This window comes from Hesperophylax consimilis, chromosome 26 (genome assembly GCF_061612785.1).
Source record: "Hesperophylax consimilis isolate HC1 chromosome 26, BYU_Hcon_1.0, whole genome shotgun sequence".
In the NCBI taxonomy this organism is placed as follows: domain Eukaryota; kingdom Metazoa; phylum Arthropoda; class Insecta; order Trichoptera; family Limnephilidae; genus Hesperophylax; species Hesperophylax consimilis.
Genome location: NC_142861.1, coordinates 1,248,791 through 1,273,856, shown reverse-complemented (window position 1 = coordinate 1,273,856; position 25,066 = coordinate 1,248,791). Strand labels below are relative to the sequence as shown.

Below are 25,066 nucleotides of genomic sequence, written 5' to 3'. Positions count from 1 at the left end.
CCCCAATAGAGTTTCCTTTGAAATGCTTGGAGTAAGAGAGAGATCAATGACTGTCTGGTGCAATTTGATGGAAGCATCCTCCCCAATAAAGCTTCCTTTGAAGTGCTTGGAGTAAGTGTATCAGACCGGCTCCATGGAAGACCCAGGAAATCTGGCGCACAAGAAACTGGGCGTCTTGAATAGGACAGATTCTTGCATAGTGACCAGCTGTTAACCCTATAAGACCTCTTCAAGACTCGCATTTATAAATCCCTTCCTCAACCCGCCTCAGAAAATCACCCGACCGGGTTGTAATATAATATTGCAGACTGTAGTGGACACAAATAGGATCAGTGAGGTGTCACATAAAACAACAAGAGTTAGTATAACAATAATGTTTATTTACAATATGAATAAAATGTGTACAGTGTTCATTAGAACTCACACCACTGCGCCAGTATATAAGTCTATTCTATGTTCAGTACTAACTGTTCCTAATAGATCTATATCAACTTAAGTTAGATAAGTGAACAAAACATTTTCACCAAATGATGATACACTAGTAGTTCTGTGAACAGTACACCACGCGTCCAAAATAATGTTTCCAATTTTCTCATAAAAAATCAAAACCTAAAATCTCCTCAAATACAATATTGGATTGAATAATCGATACAATATTGTATTTGTACACCTCTATATGGACAGTATAATTTATTCATATTGCGTGTATATGTTATGGAACGCGCAGATTATAGCGTACGTTACGTTTAACCTTAACAAGGTTCGCTCATTGAGGGGGTAAAGCGGAGATTGGTTAGGTTTTATTTTATTTCAAATAAGGAATTATACAATTTATCCAAAAACATGCCACTCAATGACAATTCTTTTTGAAGTGAAACTTCTTTAGGCGCGTAATTCGGGGACGGAGTAAAACCGAGTCAGGATCGACACAAAAATGCGGGTACCCCCACCACCGCTCACCGTTCACTGTCCCTCTCTCACCATATGCGCTTGTTGAGGTGGGGAAGCCGCTCACGAACGTTCTCTCTCTTCTCTTCTTTCCTCTCTCTCAGACACCAGCGAACTGCGCCACGCCAAGCATCAGCTGCTTGGTTAGTATACTGCGTCGTGAGTGTAATACGAGTGAAATACGTAATTGATTGTGGTTCATACGGTTTAACAAAAGAAGTTTCACTTCTGTCTTGCGTAGGCTTGACACACCCACTTTTTTCAAACATTCTTCAGGTAGGTAGGTACCATAATATCGAAAAAATGCGAACAAGAAAGTCCAAATAAACATGCCGATTTCGGATCGAATGTTCAATAAACAACCATAAAAATAGCCACAATCAAATCAATTTACAGTTAGATGAAATGCAAAACGGTTGAGTTTAAACAACAGGACATTGCTACGCTTAATCAATTGTGGTTCTATATACACTCTATAGAATCACTTGATTTTGCATTTGGCCTTTCGTGAGAGGTGCCATGCAGCTATTAAAAAGAAGAAACATCAACTGTCTGACCAATGTCCAACCTTAATGGACTGAACGCTTGCCCTGCTAGTGCAGTAGTCTTGGAGGAATAATAACTAAGGAGAGATAGCTTAAAAATTATCTGACTTATACAAATTTATGAAATTTCTTTCTCATTGAAGACAATATTGATCTTGGATAAGCTATCGAGGAACAAGCCACGCCCATGCTCTTACCAGTGTCAACATTTACGTTTAAAATGGCTTCAATGTTCACCAGGACTATTAGGATCATCATGACTGAAATTGCCAGCAGTGCATATCACTTTTAAAATGTAACAAATTAATTAGTTACATTTGTAAAATAGTTGAATAGATAAAACTGTTCAGTCAGTGTTCACACGAGTGCCAATGTTTGAATGTTGTTGCGCTAACGTTGTAAATTAGTAGTATCCCTAGACGGATTAATTCTAGACACATTAGTTAATGTGTGATCAAATTGGTGCAAAATTCACTTGCCTTCAAGACGATTCGCGCATGCGTCGATAGTGCATGGGATGAGTTATATATCTGCACTGCTCTAACACGTGATTTGCAGTTATGAGCGTAACCTGTATCGCTCATGTCACTGTTTCAGCAGCCGAGCTGTTTCGATACCGTCTGACGCTGTAAAGTTTTGTGCACAACGAAATAAGCACGACTCGAGTTGCGCGGAAGACTTGTACTAATAATGACCTGGCGGGAATGATGACTGGAGCGTACTTTGGTGTATTGATGACAGGTACACAGATATCATTGTAAATTATCTGAACAGGACTCTCTCCTTGTATATATTTCCTCCAAGAGTACAGTATAATGGAGTGGACATATTTTCTAACTTGAGTTGGCATAGCTCCATATGGAGCGTGTATATTATTCTATGTTAACCTTATACATAATTAGATGATATAAAACAGATAATAAAACACAACAAGGCTTTTATAAATACTTAGTGATGATATCCAACAAGTGATAGATACTCTCAGTATAGCTCCGATAAAAGACAATATGATTAAAGCCATTTCAAGCAACATTATAATCCTGGGTGCAACTTGGTCTCTGGTCGGGGCGATATCATCAATTATTGCAAATAACATCATTAAATATACATAATTGTAACTGATATTAATTAATGTGTACATTATTACAGCAGTCACCAATTCAAGTATTGACTTCAACTAATTAAAATACCAACGCAAATTATTCTAAACCATCCACTCGAGCGATTTTTAGCATTTTATTATGGCGATTTTGCAGAAAAAAACGTTTTGAGCAATCGCTTGTCATTGCCTAATTTGTAGTACCTAAAAAATGGGAAAATTTAGTTCGATTCATTGGCTTTAAACAATATTTTGAGGAATGATTTCCTTGGCTTTAAACAATATTTTGAGGAATGATTTCCTTGGCTTCATTGGCTTTAAACAATATTTTGAGGAATGATTTCCTTGGCTTCATTGGCTTTAAACAATATTTTGAGGAATGATTTCCTTGGCTTCATTGGCTTTAAACAATGTTTTGAGGAAATCATTCCTCAAAATATTGTTTAAGGCCAACGAAATTTCAATTAATTAAATAATATGGTAAATGCATACATGTATATATATATATAATCGCAATCGCTCGAGTGGATAAACAAATAATTTTTTTCTTCGTAAAACAAATATAGTCGAAAAAGAAAGAAAATATTTAAATTTATCATAAATAAAGAATTCATCAAAAATTTAAAATTCCTATAAAGTATTTATTTTTACTTACATTATTATAAAAAATATTTAAGTGAGCAGGAAAAAATTCATGTAATTATTTTCCTTTTAAATAAATAATGTTATGCAGTCCGGAAACTCGTAGTACAAGCGGGAAAATAGTGAATCTACTTCACATAAAACAAAAATGGTGAATCTACTTCACATTGAACAAAAATGGTGAATCTACTTTACATAGAACCAAAATTGTGAATCTACTTCACATAGAACCAAAATGGTGAATCTACTTCACATAGAACCAAAATGGTGAATCTACTTCACATAGAACCAAAATGGTGAATCTACTTCACATAGAACCCAAAAAATTAATTTCGGCAACTAAACGGGTAAAAAAAAAATTTGGACCAGCTACGCTTCGACGCATTTTAAAAGACAACATTAAAAATGTAAGCTGAAATCAAAAAAAAGTTTTACCTTAAAAAATCAACTCCAAATGTGATGTAGATTCACCAGTTTCCCGCTTGTACTATGATTTTCTGGACACAGTGTATAAACAGAACTTTTTAAAATGCATCTTATTGGTCAAATAATACAGATAAAAAAGTATGATTTAAAATAACAAAAAATGGTTTGGTTCAAGCGGGCGAAAATAGGGTCCCATCAAAGAGAAAGTGGATTTTTTTAAACCGCTATATCTTTGAAAATAATGCATATATTTGAATTTTTTTTTTTACATAGAAATCATCACACCCCAACTATAAAAGTACTATCTGAAATTAAAGCCTAATTCGTAATACAATTCGATAAGCTGAAGTAAAAGTCAGTTTTGGGCCATTTTGAGTGTGAAAAAAATGTATGTATTTTAATACATTATAAAAAATAAATTGGTTTTCACTTTGGCACAAATCATTACAAAAAAAGAATGATTATCGCATCTCCAGCGCCATAAGTTATTTGATTTGTTACCCATTCTACAGGTTTAGTACAGTTTTCTTTTGATTAAATATTCTTCCACACAAGAGACGCGAAGATAACAAAATGGGAGATTTGTGTCACACAGATAGACACATTTATAGTTGGGACCCTTACAAAAAGATTGTTATACCATATTCATATAGAATTATCGGACAGCCACTCAAGTAGGACCGGCGTAAAGGTCAAATGATAAAATGTTTTTTTTTGCTTTAGAAAACTGACGAGGATTTTTGTTCTAACAGCTTTTTAGAAATAAGGAATAATAATTTTGTAACTGAAAATGGTCAGTTATTGATGTAAAATATTTTGTAAAAAATCCAATTAGAAAAAAATTCCAATAAAATGACTGAAATATACAGGTTTTCCAATAAGAGGTGTTATTTTGATATTCAATCGTAAAAGATCAATGGTTTCGTTGCTTGTGTGGCACGAAGCGCCGTCTTGTTGAAAGTAAACGTTGTCCAGATCAATACCATCCAATTCCGGCCATAAAAAATCATTAATCATCTCTCGATAGCGCAATCCATTCACCGTAACTGTTGCTCCAGCCTCATTTTCGAAAAAGTAAGGTCCAATGACTCCGCCGGACCATAAACCGCACCAAACAGTTACACGTTGAGGATAGAGAGGCTTTTCAACAATAACTCTTGGGTTTTCCGAGCCCCAGATGCGACAATTTTGCTTGTTGACGAAGCCACCGAGGTGGAAATGGGCCTCATCACTCAAGATGATTTGCATTTGATTCACTCAAGTGAATTTTAATAATTTCAATGCGTTGTTGAAGCGTGTATCGTTCCATTTTTATTAATGGCGTAGTTTTTACTTGTCAAATGTCAAAAAATGACAGCTTCAAAAGTAACATTTACCGAAATAGCGGGCTATTCAAAATAACACCTCTTATTGGAAAACCCTGTATATTAAACTAGCTGACGTGTACCCGGCGTTTGGAGGTTGTGAATTCTAGAGTACCTGACAATTCGGTGAGTTGAAGATGGAAATAATATTACTGTATTGTAATAAGTATTTGTTTCACTTGATCGTGCCTTCAACCTCTTCACCTCTTCAACTATTCACTTCCAAGTAATACATTCTCATTACACCTCTTTCTTACCCACATCTCATTTTACCACAAATAATTATTTGATTAGTATCTTCCTCGGGCATGCCCGACTTTTTCAACTATTCACTTCATGTAGTATCATGAAATCCACATTGTTACTGTTAAAAAAGTACATTATGTCGACATTTCCATTGCAGAGACTAAGGACGGGTTATTTCGGAGAATTTGAACAATTCATCAAATTTCAACATTCATTTTCCAGTTCTGTGAAAGATTTTTTCAAGTTTTGTTTTAATTTCAGTTTTGTCAAGCAACTAGCCTATAATGATATAATAACAGAACTTGAATAGGACTTTCACAGAACCATGAACGTTGAAATTTGATGAATTGTTCAAATTCTCCGAAACAACCCGTCCTAAGTTAAGTCTTTTTTGAAATAAAATTGAAATTTTCAGCGAAATCGGAACAAACAAAGAAACATTCATTGTTATATTATGTTTTTAAATAATCAGTATTTCATATTTTTGTGCTTTCATTATAACAGTTCTCTTAACATAGAATAATAGCACACTCTTCAATATTTCACATAAAAAAAAGGAATTAAAATGAACTAGTAAATAAAACTTTAGCGGTTCTTTTTAAAAATAACAGAGGGCGCCACTTCTGTTTACAACAATCCTAAACTGTGTAGTCATTAAGATAATAATACTATCAAATAACAGAATTAAATTGATGTCAATCGATGTTCGATAAACATTTAATAATTCCGAGTTTTAAATTTCATACTAAACTATCTTTATTTAAAATACAGTATAAGCAGATCACGGCGCATATCGTCGCCACGCCCATACTTATAGCCAAAGATATTAGAAGAACGAGATGTGCTATGCGCAGTTCGTACTGAGTGGAATGGTTTTGCCCAGTGTCGCCGGTTTTGTTCACCAATACTACTGCACACCTTCGCTTGCGCTAAGGTATCCGCACTAATACATAGAACAGATTTCTGTGCGTACACGTCCCGATACCGTTCAAAGTACCCTAATTAGGTAGTACTCCGGCTACGGTCCGGCGGCCAACATAGCATATCTCGTTCTTCTAATATCTTTGCTTATAGCACATCATCTTTTTAGGTGTGACAGGTCTGTGTGGGATTGTATGGCGAGTAATACGGGGTTATATAAAACACTTTGAACTCATAGCGTAACGATTTGAGGGCATTTCTTGCCGTCACCCCAGAAAATATACTACAGTAAAGTTATTTTTGCAAAAATCCGGGATATTCCGTTCTGTCTCTCCGGTCAACATTTAAATGGTGGCTAAACTTTGTCTGCATACACCTAAAATAAAATTACTTTAAAACTGCATCAGAATGGTCTCTGTAATCTGAACCTCAGTATTCATCGGCTGATGGGGACGGGGTTGTTGGGTGGAAAACACAAGACAATAATCATTGAAGAAAAAAGCGTAATTTTCACTGCAATTTGAGTAAATTGCCTACGTTTATCAGTATGGACTTGGATGATTCATCGAATGACGAGGAATGTCGATATAGATTGAACCTTATAAAGGAAGAAACTCATTCTAGGGATTTTAAAACATAGAATGTGTGAACAAGAACGGTTAGTTCTTCATAATTTCATGAATTATGATTATCCTCATATATCCACTCGAGGGATTTTTGGCATATTACGCCAAGTTTGCACAAACGTCTTGAGCGATCCTTTGCTAACTTGGATCGAGAGACGAGATCGAGGTGGATTCGTTGGCTTTTAACCGCAGTAAGCAGTTCATATTAATTAAATTGTATAGCCAAATCTAAAACCGAACGCCCATCACTCGAGTGAATAAAATAAGATGAATTTTAAAAGATTCAATGTGACAACAGGTTTTTTTCTGCGATTAGTTTATCATAATTTCATGAATGTCTCCAGCATAACAAATAGTATTAAAAATTTGTATCCTCGTATATAGCTCCAATAAACTGCGTCGTTGACATTTTGAAACATCGCGATGACAGCTGTTTGGTTTTGCAAACAAAAAAGAGAGAAAAAAGAGAGTGTACAAAATTAGTGAGGGAATATAACTTTGGTAAATCCAGAGCATCCGATTTGAAATGTAAAAATAAAAATAAAATCTTCTACTATGTAGCATCTATGTTAAAAGGTTCTGGAAAAAGTCAGTCTCAAATGTCATGAAATTTCAGCCGTTTCTTAAAGATTCCAGTAATCTGAAAATGCAGCTGTTTCTTAAAGGTTCCAGGGTAAATATACAGAAAATAGGCACATGGTTAACATGCACTAACATTATTTTGCATTATTTTCCATTTTCAGAAACTGAAATACTCACTTCTCATTATTATCTAACTACTACAAAGTATTTTAAAAATTAAATGTGCATATTTTCTGATTCCAGTAATCTGAAAATTCTGCTGTTTCTTAAAGATTCCAGTAAACAGAAAATTCACTAAACCGAACAGGCTAAGTATTTAATTCTTCGCATTACAGAGACTATGCAGTGTTCGGTAAAACGCTTCTAAGAAATTTCTAAATAAAAATGTGTCAATTAATTAAAAACAAAAATATACCTATTACAGTCCGCAAATAATACTCATTCTATTTTCCCAGTCAAATAAACCTTTTCACCACATTACCAATCTCTCTCAGAGCAGTCAAGACGTTCCTGCATTAATGGATTAACGAAAAGAGCGACCAAGTCCATCAATAAATTAGTGTTCAATCAAATTAAATTAGTATTAAAAATTGAATATTCATTTACACTTTTAGAAAAAGTCAATAGATGTACCATATAAATAAAATAGTTTATCCGAGACACTATCTAGGTTACAAACCAAAAAAATTCAGTAAAATTAGTTGCAAGATAATATTGTTAATTCTGAATTTGAAATATGAGATCAACAAATGGTATTATAATTAGGTCTCAATGGCCGAGTGATTAGAAATATTGCCCGGTAAAACAGAGTCCGTGATTCGATTCCCAGTTGAGAATGTTACCTTTTTATTTTTCTCTGTTTTGTTCTGTTTCATCTTTCATTTAGATTTATTAGTATTATTCTTCTTCAATGATGAATTAGTATTAATACATCTCGTTGAGGGAGCCCGCTAGTTTTACATAGTAACTAGTACCGTAATATGGGGTGGCTTTGGTCAAGGGTATCTATTCAATTCTCGCTTCTTTTTAAATAAGTGTCAAATTAGACGTATTCATACATATTGATGGTTTAATTACTATGAACCTATTTTGACGGCCTCCATAGTCGATAGGTAAGGCTCTAGACAAGCAATCCGAAGGTAGCGGGTTCAAATCTCGGTGTGCGCAAGTAAATTTTATTTAATGAATTTGTTTTATTTAACAATTCAAAAATAATATATAGAATAATTGCGGCATCTTCCAGAGTTGAAGATACTCTCAGTATTGCTCTGGTGAAGACCACTTGAAATGGCTTTAGCCGTGTTTGGTGAACAGATTTGAATAGCCGGGTATTCTCCCCGACTTCCGCTTCCCCTCCCCACTACCTCAAAACATACCCCAATTGGGAATGCCAGTCTCACAGTTGTGTATTCCAGTGCGGTATTCTGACAGAAAAAAGTATATATATTTTTCAAATTCCTCAACCATTATAATAGTTTTGTGTCATTTATATTGAAAAGTATATCAGTTATAGCTAGCTATAAATGTGAACATGACTTCGTTGTCCCTTCCGGCCTTCAGGTAGTCAGGAGTTGAACCAGCACAATGTCATAACCAGGAGACACAGACAAAAATCAACTACAGACTTTAATAAAGAGTCAAGACATGGGAGATGTCTGCTAATAACCTGACTCTAATTCAAAAAATTTAATGAAGACGTTACATGAACCAAAAACATAGTGAATGGCACAATATGAGTTTTGAATACAACAACGATGGATGATGAACTATCTACGGATCGTAACGAATGTGTTATAGTTTTTAAAACTTCAAATTGCCACCTCTACATGGCAGATATAACTGGAAAAGTATAGCCGAGATGAAAAAAACAGGTGTTTTTAATCGTTGAAAATGCAAAATAAGGATGTTAAAAGAAAAACACTTAAAGATGCTGGGAAATCATATACTTCTAAGAAAGGAGTCGTAGTTCAAAGGAAACAGCCACAAAAAGAAATGAGTAAAATAACGATGAACGTCACAAATATGTAAGGTATTTTCATGGACTAATATTCTTACAAAAGAAAAACGCTGTTCATCATTATTCTCCTGTAGAAATTTTTGTTTATTGTTTTTTAAATTAATATGATTATTTTTATAATAAATTATTAAAGGACAGGTTGTTTCAGAGAATTTAACATTTCTATCAATTTCAAAGTTAATTTTCAAGTTCTGTGAAAGATTTTTTCAAGTTATGTTTTTATTTCAGTTCTGTCAAGCAACTAGCCTATAATGTTATGATAACAGAACTTGAATAGGACTTTCACAGAACCCGAAAATGAACGTTTTGATGAATTAAGTAATTGTTTTCCTTGTTGGAATAACGGCATCTTTGAATTAAAATATTCTAATAAAATCCCTTATTAACCACACAGACAAATTTGTTCGCTTTTAGGAACAGCTCACATGGTCTCATATAAATGTTTGCTTCTCCCTTACTGTCATGTTGAAAAATATGATTTAAACGGTGTTAGAAAGAAAAAACACCACTCTTTATAATCAAATCTAGAAGTTAACTTCAGAAGAATCAAAAATAGTCTTCTATGAAACCAAAGGTTTTGAAATTTGAGAAAAATTTATGAAACTTTGTGAATTTTTTAACCTGTGTGTCGGACATACTGCTCCTGACTCGACGACTGCCGTTTGGCGGGGGGCGAGTCCCAAATCGAAGCATGAGCCCAGGGCGCGGTCATATGACTAAAGCCGGCTTGCAGGAACTAGTCCCGCTCAGCCTAGGTTCATTGCATCCTTGTCACTATTGTATCTCTTTGTAACTTGTCTTAAAACTGTGAAATATAAGATGTCTAATGTATTGATTTAATTGTAATCCTAATATGATAATAAATAAAACGTCGGAGTGTGGCTGGAGGAAAGCAGACAGAGAGGTTGTAGAGAAACGGCCGTATGCCGACCTCTCGTGAAAGAACCATCGGCCGTATGAACGGCAGTATGCAGTCATCTCGTTCCGCGCGGACACGACTCTGAGAATCGTGCCTGACACGGGGGGCAGTGGTAGCTTTCGACCGCTGCCCAGGCCCTATAAAACAGGCACAGGGTCCTGAAAAAGGCAGATCAGCTCTACAACACTCTCTGTTCTACCCTGTACCTCACTCCGACTTCCGCCTCTGCTCGCCTTCTTTCTCTTCTGACCCTCGCCTTACCCTGGACCACGGAAATCCCTACCTCTTTGGACCAGACTCGGAAGCGTCAACAGAAAGAACCCTGCAAGCGATCGGACCAGCTCTACAGCGGCTACAGAGACCGCGCATTCTCCTTCCCTACGCCACTCAAGGAACGACATGGATCGGAACCTCTGGTACTTACAGTCTTGTGTATCTCACCCTGTATGATACATAAGTGGTCCTTCGAGCCGGATGTATGTTACGCACACCGGCGGGGGGCGAGGATGTCTGTCTGATACACTCCAGTCCTTTGCAAATGTTCCATACATCATAGTTCGTGCAACGTCTTCAATTATGACTATTTACGGAACTCATTTAAAAACAAAAATTAAAATGCCGGTGGGTTAAATGATTATCATCTGACGGTTAAGTACCTACATAACATGACTATTTAATACCTATTCTAAAGATGCAATTCTAGTACCTATTCTGTTGTTTTTTTGGTCCTGAGGAAACTTCCTAAGGTTGGATAATTAAACTAACGTAGCCAACACATAGAGATTTCAAGAAGCAGCGAAATCCGGACACATGTAATGTGTATCATGTAATTTAATGCGTGGTATACAATCTCAACATGAATCCTGTTGTTCGAGTTGATCTGTTGACGAATTTACAACCGAATACAAAAGCCGTTACGATATCCGTCCAAACTTGATTCTGTGCAAAGGAGGGCGGTCTGTCTGATTGACAATCCATTGTTAACGGACCGATTGCCATCTGTAATACACAGGCGCAATGTGGGCACGCTGAGTCTATTCTACAGGTATTTTAATAGCGCTGTTAGGAACTAGCAGCATTGATCCCCAGTCCATGTGCGCAAAAGTCGATGTACACCGTTCACAGTTGATGCTTCATGAGCTTCAAGAGGGCTCGTATGTGGAACGAGCTACCGTCATCCGTTTTCCTCCTTCATATAATCTGGGCCTCTTCAAGAACCGCATTAATAAATCCCTTCCTACAGCCCCTACCTTAACCCGTCTCGCAACGCTGTCCAATCGGGTGGCGAAATAGCTCTACTGCATTTTCACTGTACAGACAGGGGCGCTTTAGTGAAGCGTCACATAAAAAATAAACGAGGATCTGTGTTAAAAATCGACAGGCGATGGATCAGCGCAATCGTCGTTACATGCAAGGATGACAATGACATCCATATGACAAATTCCATTACACACGTCTGTATCCGGCGTAAGAGATATTCTATAAATTGAGCACTTACGCGGAAAAACAGCATTATCGAGATAAATAATGTTTTTGTGCAGATCTATTCAGATTACGCGCTGTACATCCATCTACGTTCACAGCAAAAATCATTCTAAAATTTCAACAACAGATGGCAGTACACGGTCTATAGAGACGGTCAGTAATGCGATCTTTTTCCGTGCGACGGTAATGTCAAAACAAGTCATTATTATGGTGATAAAGTTTTATATCTGCTTTATTTTAAACTGGAATTTTTAAAATTTATGGAAAAAAGATATTTTTTTCCTTCCATAAGTATTCTGGGTAAGGTAGTTAGTACCAGACTTCTAGTATTACGTAGTGGAATCTGAAAGCTTATCAATTCAAGCAGTTCTGGACAATCAAAAGCATCATTTAAAATTTTACATACAAATACTAAGTCAGTGAAAATTCTTCTGTCCAACAATTTAAGCATATTATTTTCATTTAAAAAAGTGTTATAGTTCAACAAAATAGCTGGATTATCCATTTTAAAACTTATAAAATGTAAGAATTTATTTAGTTTTTTTCAATAGCTTGTACATGAATATTGTAATGTTGTTTCCAGACAGGAAAATTGTACTCATGTTGACTTCTAAGAAAGTCAAATTATCTCAGAACTCACTTTTTCACATAATGCTGTTTTTCCGCTCAATTAATTTTCAACCTTTTAGTGGGCCTTCATGAATCAAATATTACAAGATATCCGCTTATGGGGATACCCGCCGGTAGATCACATATGTGACAGCCGCGTAGATTACATTAATTATTACTTAGGGAAACTTCAAAGGCTACGTCATCTTTGGGGATGGATGCTATTATGTATGTTTGTTGATGGACTGTTTGTTGTTGGAGGGTTGTTTGCCTAGTTGCGGTTGAGCCAGGCGATGACCTTAAAGACGAGGTAGGCGAGACCGAGCGCGGCAGCGAGGCGTTCGCGCTGCTGACGCTGCAGACTGTCCAGCTCCAGCGCCATGACGCGGCGGTTGATGCGCGCCACCTGCCGCCGGAGGTGCACCACCTCTTCGCCAGCGGTCAAACCCTCGGTCGGTGGGGTGCTTTCTCTGCAACAAACAACAACAATCATTACTAAATAGAAACAAAAATTAGCAAATCTTCTTTTGCATCCAATCCTACGAAACATTTCCATGCAATAAATAGAGTAGTGGATGCATGGAACAAACTTACACAACATGTCATTAATTCTACTAATATAAACCAATTTAAAGCTCAATTGAATTCTTATTTAGAGAGAAGAAAGGATCAAATACAGGACATGATACATTTTTTCTCGTGTGGGCATTTTTTAGTAAATAAGTGTGGCATCAAGAAACCGATGTGTGGGAAAAATTTTGAGTTTTACAAGCTCGTTGTTTAAGAAAATTTGCGACTGTTTATTTTAACGGATGTCACTAGAAAGAGTTGCAAGAGTGAGAAACAATAGTCCGACACGCGCCACCTGAAGAAGTCATTGCAGGTCAATAAATAATAATAAATTCTTTATTCCAGGATGTGGGGAGGATCAGTCGGTAAGCGTTGTTATATTGCACCCGAAGCCTTTCCATTGTTCTTTTCTTGAAATTAGCCCAGAGCTCGCATGTGTACAGGGTGGTGCAAAAGACTAAGAAGAACGTCCTTCTCACTTGTGGATTACAGAGCCGAAATCTTCTACTGAGCATGTTTGAGCATTTTATACTCAGTACACGCCTCTGCCTGTCAATATCTTCATCATCCGTTAACTTGTTGTTGATGACATGTCCTAGATATTTTGTGGTTTCTACTGTTTTCAGATTCTCAACCATTCAAAAAGACTGGGGGAATGTTTTGGGCCTTCCCCGTGTTTTATGACCAACAGTGCTGTTTTTTTTTCGCATTATAGATCATGTTGGTTTCGTGAGCAAATTCTTCACAGATTTTCAGGAGAATTCTTAATCCCCGTATTGACGGTGCCATCAGAACCATATCATCTGCGTAGCTCATATTGTTAACACATAGACCTCCGATGTGGCAGCCCACTCCAGCATTGTTTAACCTGTGGGTTAATTCGTCCATGTATAAGTTAAACAGTACTGGGGACATACATCCACCCTGACTGACCCCGCTTTTCAAGAAATAGAGTTATGAGAATCCATCTTTCCACTTTACAAGGTTTTCCTGTTGACGGTGCCATGATTCCAGAATAAAATTTTGTGTTTTTTCTCATATAGTACAGGGTCAACGATTAAACATTTAGGGATTTAGAAATTATAAAATTTATAAAAAATCACTCCGTCTTAGTGCGGCTGGTTCTTGGAATATTTATCATTGTTTGAACTTTTTCGGAGAAGACAAATATTTCTGATTTGCTGAAAAATGTATTGCAGTTTTATCAATATTGAAAACTAGCTGACATGCACCCGGCGTTGCTACAATTTTCTCTACTTTCAACCAATATAATATCAAAATATTACTCGCCTGAAATATCCATACAAATTGAAAATATCTCCTAAGTAAAAATAAATGCAGCCGACGGAAGTTGAATTTTTACTCGGGAGATATTTTCAATTTGTATGGATATTTCAGGCGAGTAATTATTGCTAATAATAATTTGTTATCCTTTGTGCTATGCGTAAAAACCTTATCTTATAAACATTAGTTTATCATTAAAAAAATAATAATAATATATCCATGTATTATATATATAAACCTTGAGGAAGAAATTCTCTAAATGATAGTGAAAACTTGATCAAACTCTGTAGCATAGTTTAGAAGAACTAAGCGCACAAACAGGCAGACGCCGATAGTGACATTGTTTTATACTATTTAGTGATGATGATGATGATGTTAAGAAATCACAAATTAATGCTGATTTATGAAAAAATTGTGTTATTTTTTTTATTTCATATTTGAGTCGTGTAATTTCTATACCCGCTATATCAACTATCATTGATTTGGAGAAAACCGCAAAAAACTGTCATATCTTTAGCGTACATAAATAATTGCATTACAATTTTTTATATAATGAATTGGAGTAATAAAATTTCTAAAAGCATTTATTTTTCTAAATATGTCTAGCAATAATTAAGTAATTTCGATAAATAAAATGGATAAAGCGGATTTTGATACTCACTTCGTGATTTTGAAAGTCAACTGAGCCGACATGGCGGGTTTAGAAACACACGCGTAGATCATTTGACACACGAGCGTGGCGTCAGAGCGGCGGCCATATTGTATTTTGGCAAAATAACTGCTTGTGATTGGTTGAATCTGATATAGCGGGTTTTGATAGTAACTTTCTGTATGATATAGCGGATTTGGTTTCTCACTCGCAGATTTAACATGGTTTTTGGTCGTGATAAGGAGGGTTTTGAAACTCAATTTTAGGCTCCTCTTGTTGCTCGCAAAAATGTGAACAAGATGTCATACTCAGATCATTTTGTCAAAAAATCGGATATAGCGGGTAGAGAAATTATAGGATTCATTTATTGTACTGAAAATTTATGATTAAATTGAATAAAATAAAATAAAAGCGTAAATAATCTGACCATCTAACAGAATATGCCAGAGGCCTGAGGGGTTATTTGAAATACCTTATTACATAAAAAAATTAATGGACTTTAAATATTTGTATGCTCACTAGAGTCAAATGAAAAGCTTAACAGCCAATATCTCAGAATACACTTTTCCACATAAGGACTCAATTGGGGTTGCCGTAGTCCCACTGGCGCCAGATAGTTAGGACTCTGAGATAATCACATCATAGCCATCTACTAATTATAACTACATAATACATACAATATGTGCAAGCTAATATACAGGGTGTGCGCAGTAGCAGTATAGCAAATAATCAACATTTTACCTGAGCTGAATTTGCTTTGGACGTTCGCTGCAATTCCATACAAACAGGCTAATATGATTAAAAGTGCAGCTAGTGAAACAGGAATACTTCAAATACAATACAGTGTAAGTCTCTGTAATCCGAAACCACTACAATCCAAACCTCAAGTAATGCGAATCACCAGGCGACAAAGACCGGTGAAAACGTTAAAAGGAACGGCTGCACGGTCTTTTTCATTAGTACTGATGTGTGCTACTTTATTTATTTGTATTTAAAAATTTAAAAAAATATGGGCCATTAAAAAAACAATTTTTCACCATTGAAGACGCAATTATTATTTGTGAGTTAATGATAATAATTTTTTAAAATAAGTACTCATTATCCCCAAATGTAAAAAAAGGTAAATATTTAGTATCCCATTTAAGGTAAAAAATAGAAAAAAAATTGACTATGTTATCTGCATTAAGGTTAAACGCAACGCTCGTTGTATTCTACATGTTCACAGATGGCTTTAATTAATTAATTTTGTTTAAATACGCTTTTGCAAGGTATTACTTTACAGTATTAAGACAAATTATTTGTTTGCGCCCTCATATACGCAATATGAATATGAATAAATAGTTTTGTCCATATAAAAACTCAATTCTATCAAGAAAGGCATACAAATACAATATTGGATTGAATCATCGGTAAAATATTGTATTTGTGTGCCTTTCTCGAAAGAATTAAGTCTTTAAACGAACAAAACTATTGATTCATATTCATATTGCGTATATACGGGCGCAAACAAATGATTTGTCTTAACATTGTAAAGCAATACCTTGCAAAAGCGTATTTAAACAAAATTAATTAATTAACGCCATCTGTGAACACGTAGAATACAACGAGCGTTGCGTTTAACCTTAAAAGGTTACGGTAATAATTTTTAAAAGCTATATTATTTCAAAAGTTATAATATGTCACATGAGAGAACAATAAAGAGGTTAAAAGTGATTTTAAAAAGTTATAATTTTTGTCAATGGTTTTGCGGGTGTAATAAAATAAATGTATGGGTACTTTTGCTTTCATCGTTTACTTTTTAAATCTACTTATAAACAATGGACTGAGGTTGGAGTTAGTGATTTAAAAACTTTTAGGAGGAAAAAATATTTCATAAAAAAAATGAACATAGATTAATTAATTAAGAAAATTAATTAATCTATATGTTATTTAATTCTTAAATTAAACAATATTGTACTACTGGCTTCAGAATATGTGAGTACAGGCAAATTAATTACGTACATTGGCATTTTCATAATATTCACTACGCATTAGCAATATGTTGTTACGTAGCGGTTTAAATCATAGGAAACAATAATAATAATCGAAGCTGCCACATGCTAGTTCTTGCGATCGCCGCCAAAGAGCAGCACCTGCCGGCCCTAAATGCTTGCCATCAGTGTCCTAGCGGAAAATTATGGAACTAACGTGACATTTGACAGTGGACTCTCTGTATTTAGCAGGCGGTTGGAATAATGTGGATCCCGACTTTGAGGTTCCCACCTTATTTATTATACACGCTTTCTCTACAATAATCGACAGCTAAACGCCATCTACGGATGGGCTCTTACACTAATATCTACGATATTACAGTAATTTTCACTCCGTACCACTAACTCTCAGCCGACATCATATTTTTGCTCCGATATAATGTTAAAAAAAAAGTCTCTCACCTGAAAGTAAGGCGCGTGTCATTGAGATGATTGGGCGTGCTGCTGATGTTATTGTGATTAGAGTAAGGGGCGAGGGCCTGATGACGGCCGGGGGGGCTGTTGAGGGGATCGTCGGCGGCAGGGAAGGGGTGGTCCTGCAGAGTGAGCACGCGCGGGGGCGTCTGCACGCGCACGCACCCCTCATCATGCCCGCCCACAAGCGCCGAGCCCAGCACCGAGTTCTCCAGGGTGATCTCGCGGGGCGGGGCTCGGGTTCCTGCAAATAACATACATTATTTATTTATATTTTATTTCCCTTTACACAAGTGTTAGACTCTCGTGAAGGTAAATATGTTTTAATTATAATTTTAAATATGTACTTAACTAACTAACTAACTAGCCATCACTCACACTTTCTCCGCAGGGCTAGGCAGAGAGGACGGACCACCTTGGTCTTGGCACACACTCCTTGCCTGATTCACATTCATACATCATCTCATACATACTCTTCTATTATTCTGACTCTTGACATGGCCCAACTCGAGTATCTGATTCACTTGATCATGCCATGTCTTCCTCGGGCGTCCCCGACTTCTGCTACCATTCGCATTTGCATCATATATCCTACTTACACTCCTATCTTCGCTCATTCGCTCTACATGCCCAAACCATCTAAGCGTCCCTTTCTTAATCTTACTCATTACGCTTACATCAGACTTGCACTCTTTGCGGATCTCCACATTCCTTACACGATCATGCATGGTTTTATCACACATACGCCTCAGAGATCTCATTTCAACATCATTCAATCTACTTTCATCCTTTCACTTCCATACATCAGGGTAGGTACCAGCACTCCATTGTGGACTGCTAACTTCGCTTCTTTGGACAATTTTTTGTTAGCGCCAACTGCGTTCAGTCCTCCATTAACGGAGTTACCTGCATTTAACCTTCTATCAATATCTCTGTCAGCCTTCCTGTTAATTTAAATAATTATCTTGTATTTTTTTTTTTTTTTTTTATAGTGAATACCTCACAAGAGTCCCAACTGCTCCCGTCTGGAGCCAGTGAGACTATGGCATCCCCAATTGGGGGATGTTGTGAGGCTGAAGGTAAGTGGGGAAGGGAAAGAGGAATGTGGGGAAGTACCTGGCTATTCAGATCTAGTCACTAAACACGGCTAAAGCCATTTGGAGCAACGTTTCAATTCTGAATGGTGGTCTTACACCAGGGCGATACTGGTAGTATCTTCCACTCTGGAACGTGCCGCAAATATACTATATATTATTTTAATTAATTGTGAAATCACACAAATTAATCAAATAAAATTTATTTGCGCACGCCGGGTTCGAACCCGCGACCTTCGGAATGGCAGTCCAATGCGTTACCACTGGACTATGCCGGCCGTCAAAATAAATATGTTATAATAAATAAATAAATAATTTTATACATGGGGCCAGTGGTCATGTCGTTGAGGTTTGTTTTATCTTATTGTCCTTAACTAGGAATCCATAGGTCGCGGGCTCAAATCCCAGCATGCGCAAGTAAATTTGATTTGATTAATTTGTGTTATTTCACAATTATACATTGATATAATTGTGGCACATTTTAGGGTGATTTAGAATCGAAATGTTGCTTGTAATGGTTTAAGCCGTGTTCGGTGATCAGATCTGCATAGCCAAGTACCTCCTTACCTTCCCTTACTGCATCTCACTTCCCTCTGGATTCTTATTTGGAGAGAAGAAAGGATTAACTTATTTCAAATTTAAAACAACGCAATTACTGTTAAGCTTATTGTGAAATCAGATATGAGCTCATCAGCAGAATGCTGCCTGCTCGTTAAATAATAATACTAAAATACTACACAGCAGTTTAATAACATAATAGATAAAGATAAATCACAAGCAATCTTAACATATTCAACTTCAGTCAACTCAAAAGGTGGTCAACCAATATCGCTGAAAATTCCAACGCTTGTTCTCATTAGTGCCAGGAGTTTTTACAGAGTGGTTTGGATGGTAGAATAAGTCGGAGACGCCCGAGGAATACTTAAAGCAATATCTCTGCACCGGAGTGAGATACGGAGTGGTATTAACCCTATCGCTCGTCGAGGCGACGACGCGCTACTCGGCGAAATTCATAATCACCTACTTCCCCCCGCTCCCCGACTCTTTCATTACCTTCCTAATTTGAGTAAACAGTGCAGCACGTGACGCGATTGCGGCCACACACATACCAAAACCTGCCCTATGACCATCTCGTCGTTCGCTGGACAAAAGTTTAGTTACAACAACAATTTTATTATTAAGGTGGGTACATTCATATATTCTTATATTTATTGTTAATGCTGGCGAATCTTCTACAATAGAAGCTCCGGTTCCATCTACGTCAAACGTGCGTAAAATTTGCTACCTGTGTCCATCTAAGTCCCGGAGGGTGACCAAACACCGTTGCACCAGATGTAGAAAGGCTATTTGTGGTCCACATAATGTTGACATGTGTGCTCACTGTGTAGAATGATATTTTGATATTAATTTGTTAATTATAAACCTTACTTTTGTGCCATGCAACAAGTTCCTATCTTAATTAAATATTTTTGATTTATTTCTAGTGTTTTATTGCGTAGTCAATGAAACAATGAAAACAGTTTAGTTATCTAGGGTTAAAGTCGATGTAATGTAGTTTGTTTAACAGTAACATTGTGGTATACAGAAGTGAATGGTGGAAGAAATCGGAGAAGCTCGAGAAAGACATTAGCAATAGCGAAGCATTGGGGGATCTACTACTAAAAATAATAAAATCGTAATATAATGTGGGAGCATGTGTTTACAGCAGATAAGCATAGCACCTAGCTTAGCACTAGGCAAAGCACTTGGTGTGACTCCAGCCTAAGCCAGTTTAAAATGCATGCAAAAGACTGATTGTGAGCACATGTATACCAAATCCAATCCATAATTTGTAGAAACATAATGCCACGCTGACTTGAAAAATGAATTCAATAAGAAACTTATCATTGTTGTTAATCTATCTTGTGTATTTACCTTATCAATTTAGATAAAATTTAGATTAAAATTGACATGTGTGTCTAAACTAAGGTTATTTTAGATAGTGAATTCAATATTGTATTTTGATAAACCTACTTGATTCTGTGCAAAGGAGGGCGGCCCGTCTGATTGACTGTTAACAGACTGATATTATATATCTAATGCACAGACACAATGTGGGCATGCTGCGCATGTTCTACAGGTGTTTTAACAGAGCCTGCTCTAAGGAGCTCTCAAAAAATCAAGCGCGGACTATCATAATATATTCAAAATTTAAAAAAATATTTATTGCACAAAAAGAGTACAAAGGGTGTAGCTTATAGGTTACATCCTATTTCTTCCAGCTAACCCAAAAAAATGTCCCCATTGTGTGTTTACCCCAATGTCAACTAGATCTGTAATTTGTAGACACTACTTATATTGAGGTCTTGAATAATTGATTGTAATTTGTGAAATAATTCACAGTATTGAATAGGATTAAAGTGACATTCATTTACAATTGAAAAACAGTGGGCAATTGAACATGTGTGACAAAGGGACAGACATAATTAACACACTTCAAGCTGACGAAAATATAGTCCCGTTCGAGAATATGGCTGCCATATTTAAAAAAATAATACATATACAGGGTGTCCGGAAACTCGTAGTACAAGCGGGAAACTGGTGAATCTACATCACATTTGGAGTCGATTTTGTAGTATATTTTTTTTTATTTGAGCTTTCGTTATCGAGTAAATCGAGTTTGAAGTTGATTTTTTTTTTTTAATTAAATTCTTATAAATTATTACTGAAGATCAAAGTACCCAACTAATTAAAACTATTTGAAAGTAAAACAAATGAAGAAACTCGGATTTGAAGCATTATTTTGAAATCACCCTTCATTTAACCCGGTGTAATCATAAAATATTTCTGCTCTGCAGGGTTAAAACATCTGTTATTCAACCCTAAACACCAGAAAAAACTTTAACCCTAAAATAGCCGAAAAATATTTTTTTTGGTTTTTTTTTTTTTTTTTTAAATGCTCAAATCAAAAAACTTTATGTTTTTTTGGGTTCCCCATGTGGTGTAGATTCTCCAGTTTCCCGCTTGTACTACGAGTTTCCGGACACCGTGTATTTGAATGAATTTTTTCATTATCAGTATTTTTAGCTCAGTGTTTAGACGATAAAACTTAAGGAAAGCCATTTTTTAAACTTTAATGTTTGCATTAAAAAATTAAATTTTTGAAATTTATATGTTTATTTCAAATAAAAATAAATATAAATAATAATAAACAGTTTTTAGTTTTCGGATGCGTTCAGAAATATTCCATTTATTAGGATTTTATTGCAAAGCGGAAGTATGGCCTGAACGGTTGAGTAATCTCTAAATAGTATAAAATAAAGTCGCTATCCTTGTCTGTCTGTTTGTGCGCTTAGTTCTTCTAAACTACGCAACTAATTTTGATAGGGTTTTCACTATCATTTAGAGAATTTCTTTCAGAAGGTTTATATGTATAATACATGAATATTATATTTTTAGAAAGTAGAGAAAAGTCGATGTTTTGTAATCGAGTTGTAAAAAAATTATTTTACATTGCTAACGCTGGCTAAACCTTATGAGATACATCAAAATAATGTACTACGGAATTGTATACCATAAAAAGGTCTACAGAAAGGTCTGCGATGGTATACGTCTATCTCCTAAGGTTAACCACACTTCAGCTAGTTATGTAATAAACTATTAATTTTTATTCAACTTAAAAATGACAAAATTGCACAGCACCGGAGATAGAGGTATTTTCCAGCAGAAGGTTTAAGGCCACTAATGTTATAAACCAATACAAGTTTTCTGTGGGCGTGTCAGTGTGCTGGTGATATTGATCAAATATGCTATAGCTCATGATGGAAAAGATAGTAAAAATGTTGGCAAGGAGTGTGTCAGTAAGGAGGTGCATGCCATTCCATCCTCTCTGCCTACCTTTTAACCTCTAGAAAACCAATTGTGCGCCAAGTAAGAAGAATTTTTTCCCGCTGACAAACCGTTCAAGCGCTGCCGGCATAGGAATTTTGCCCTAGCTGAAATTTTTTGATATGCGATTTAAACCTGTAAGCCATGAGAAAGTGCATAAAAATGTTTAACAGAATCGCATGCACTTGAAACACTTTAGAGTTCATTTTTGATTTCATTATTGATTTTCCTCAAAAAGGGTCAGGTGTTCCACAGGTTAAGGACAAATACAGTATGCAGAGAATGCACACGAAGTGACCAGTGCACTCAAAACACAATAATGCATCATTTAGCAGTCCTTCTTTTTATGTACGACGGATCAATTTGCATAAAATATGCCGTTTCTGATAAGCTCAATGTTTTCTTATACATACTGTTATAAGTACCATTATCGAATTCAAACAATGGCATTCATTTGAGTAGCAACAAACTGGTGTGCAAAACACACTTCACTCCACAATCAATGCAAATAAAAACCAGCGGCATTTGAACTTATATACGGGGGTAAAGTGCACAAACTTCGGGAGGTGATTCTACATGATAGTACAAGTAAAAAAGATAAATAACTTTTTTCCCATTATTTAGACTGAGAAGCGAAATCCTGTCTTAACTCAACAGTTTTGCATGTCGCCTGTCTGTAAATTTGTTTGTACTTATTTACGCCCAGCCGGGTAGTGTGTTGTCAAGTGTAGTGTTCCGCAAAGCGTGTGTCGCGGCACACTGGTGTACAGTGGTCATCAGTTGGTGTGCCGCGGAAAAAAATCAAGGCATTGTGAAGATAATAAGAAAGCAAATGGGAGCAGATCATCAGTCACTTCTGTTCATACAGAATTACAATGGCTTTCTCGTGGAAAAGTGCTATTTCGGATTTACGAGCTAAAAAATGAGTCCCTGACGTTTTTAGAGGCCCAGGGTTCAGATTTTGCTTCTGAGTTTAAAGAAGAAGAACGGGTAGTAAAACTTGCATATCTGGCGGACATATTCGCTAATTTAAATGAGCTCAACAGAAAAATGCAAGGCAGGAATTCTTATATTTTAACGTCTTTGGACAAAATTGAAAGTTTTCGCTTTGAGTTGGTATTATGGATCAGCCACTGTCAATGGTGGTAATGAATTGTTTCCAAATGTCATGGCTGTCGATTCAGAACAAAAGTGCAGCCTTTGATAGTGAAACACTTGTTGTAGCTATTAGCAGAAAAAATGAACTGTTATTTTCCTAAGTGTGACCTACAACTTATGGACTGGGTGTGAAATCCACTCTCGGATAAAATTTCCCTTGGACACTTGCCGATAAACGAGCAGAAAGAATTCATGGAGTTAAAAACTGATCGGACATTAAAACTAAAATTTTCCAAAGTAGAGCTAGCACATTTTTGGCTGCATATAAAAAATGATTATCCACTGCTTTCAAACATGATGTTGAAAATATATTACCATTTTCCACAACCTACTTATGCGAATTGGGATTTTCAACTCTCACTACTATTAAATCAAAAAAAAAGAGAACGCCTGAGGACGATCGATGAAGAGATAAGAGCAGCCTTATCAACGATTGCTTCAAAGTTTGATCTCCTGTGCTCATTTAAACAGGCTCACATTCCTCACTAAACATCTTTTCATATTAGGTATATTGATTTTAGTAATAAATAAATAATGCTTTTTTCTTTGGTGTCCCTCTAAAATTGCTTGATTTGATAGGTGTACCTTGAACACAAAAAGTTTGCGGAACACTGATCTAGTGAGCTATCGAAAATTATACAAAAAAATTTAAAGGATGTTATAACAGTAAAAGTGATAAACTGAATATGAAACAATATTAGTAAAACATGTAACAGTAACATAAAATAAAATAGAAACTAGAAAAATACTACATATAAGGCAAATCACCAAAACTACATTTCCAGCGCTACTATAATTTGTAGGATTCAACAAAGCGCTGGTATACATTACGCTTAATTCTATAAATGGAGTCAATAAATATATCAATAGTACTCCCATACTTGTTGCCCAGATAATGCATCCTATTGGTCAGTGAGTGTGTCTGATAGTTGGTTGTGTATGTATTGCAGAAGAATGTTACATTTTGTCTTGTGTTCCTAGTCAGCACATGGAATTTAATAATGGCCACGATGTACGTTCCGTTTCCGTTTGAAAATGGTGGCCGTTTTAATGCCTCAGTAAAGATTATCTTTTTCAAATGTGAAATCGTTGTGTCTTGTGTTGGTATTTTTTTTTTTTTCAAAATCAGTACCTAGCTTTTGCATTTCGTTTGTCTGTAATATTGCATTTTTTCAATATTAACCGTTTTGGTGCTAAGCTTATTTTCAAGTATGCTTGTAATTTGCTAAAGTTTTTAGATAAAAAGTATGGTATTAAATAAAAAAATGCAATAACTTGGACAAATATCAACAAATTTTAAAGATTTTTTGCAATTAAACAAATAAAGAATGATATGTTACGCTTCTAATAAAAAAAACTACACATTTACAACTACAAAAAATATTAAAATACATAAAATTATGTCGCTTCACAATTGTGTTTTACCGCGCAAATTCCATGTAGTCCCTTTTTACAGTGAGCACATATGAGGTTTGATCGCTTTATCTCATTGGAATCCCTTTTCCAATAAGAAACATGGTGGCTCATCTTGTTATCCCCATTTCCAGTTAGACGCCAATGAATGCTTTTAT

General features: G+C 35.8%; 1 protein-coding gene across 2 annotated transcripts in view; it reads right to left on the bottom strand.

Moving 5' to 3' along the window:
• Positions 1-393: 393 nt before the first annotated feature.
• The window catches only part of Tango11 (transport and golgi organization 11), a 28,277-nt gene continuing 3,604 nt past the window's right edge, over positions 394-25,066 (bottom strand). Inside the window, exons 3-5 of one of the 2 annotated variants that reach the window (XM_089647481.1) lie at positions 17,365-17,620; positions 15,674-15,700; positions 394-12,899 (exon numbers count right to left, since the gene is read on the bottom strand). In XM_089647481.1, the coding sequence (XP_089503607.1) occupies positions 12,701-12,899; positions 15,674-15,700; positions 17,365-17,620 (482 nt within the window). In that variant the 3' untranslated portion in view covers positions 394-12,700. The remainder of the gene's footprint in view (positions 12,900-15,673; positions 15,701-17,364; positions 17,621-25,066) is intronic. The other variant, XM_089647482.1, reaches the window with a different exon arrangement.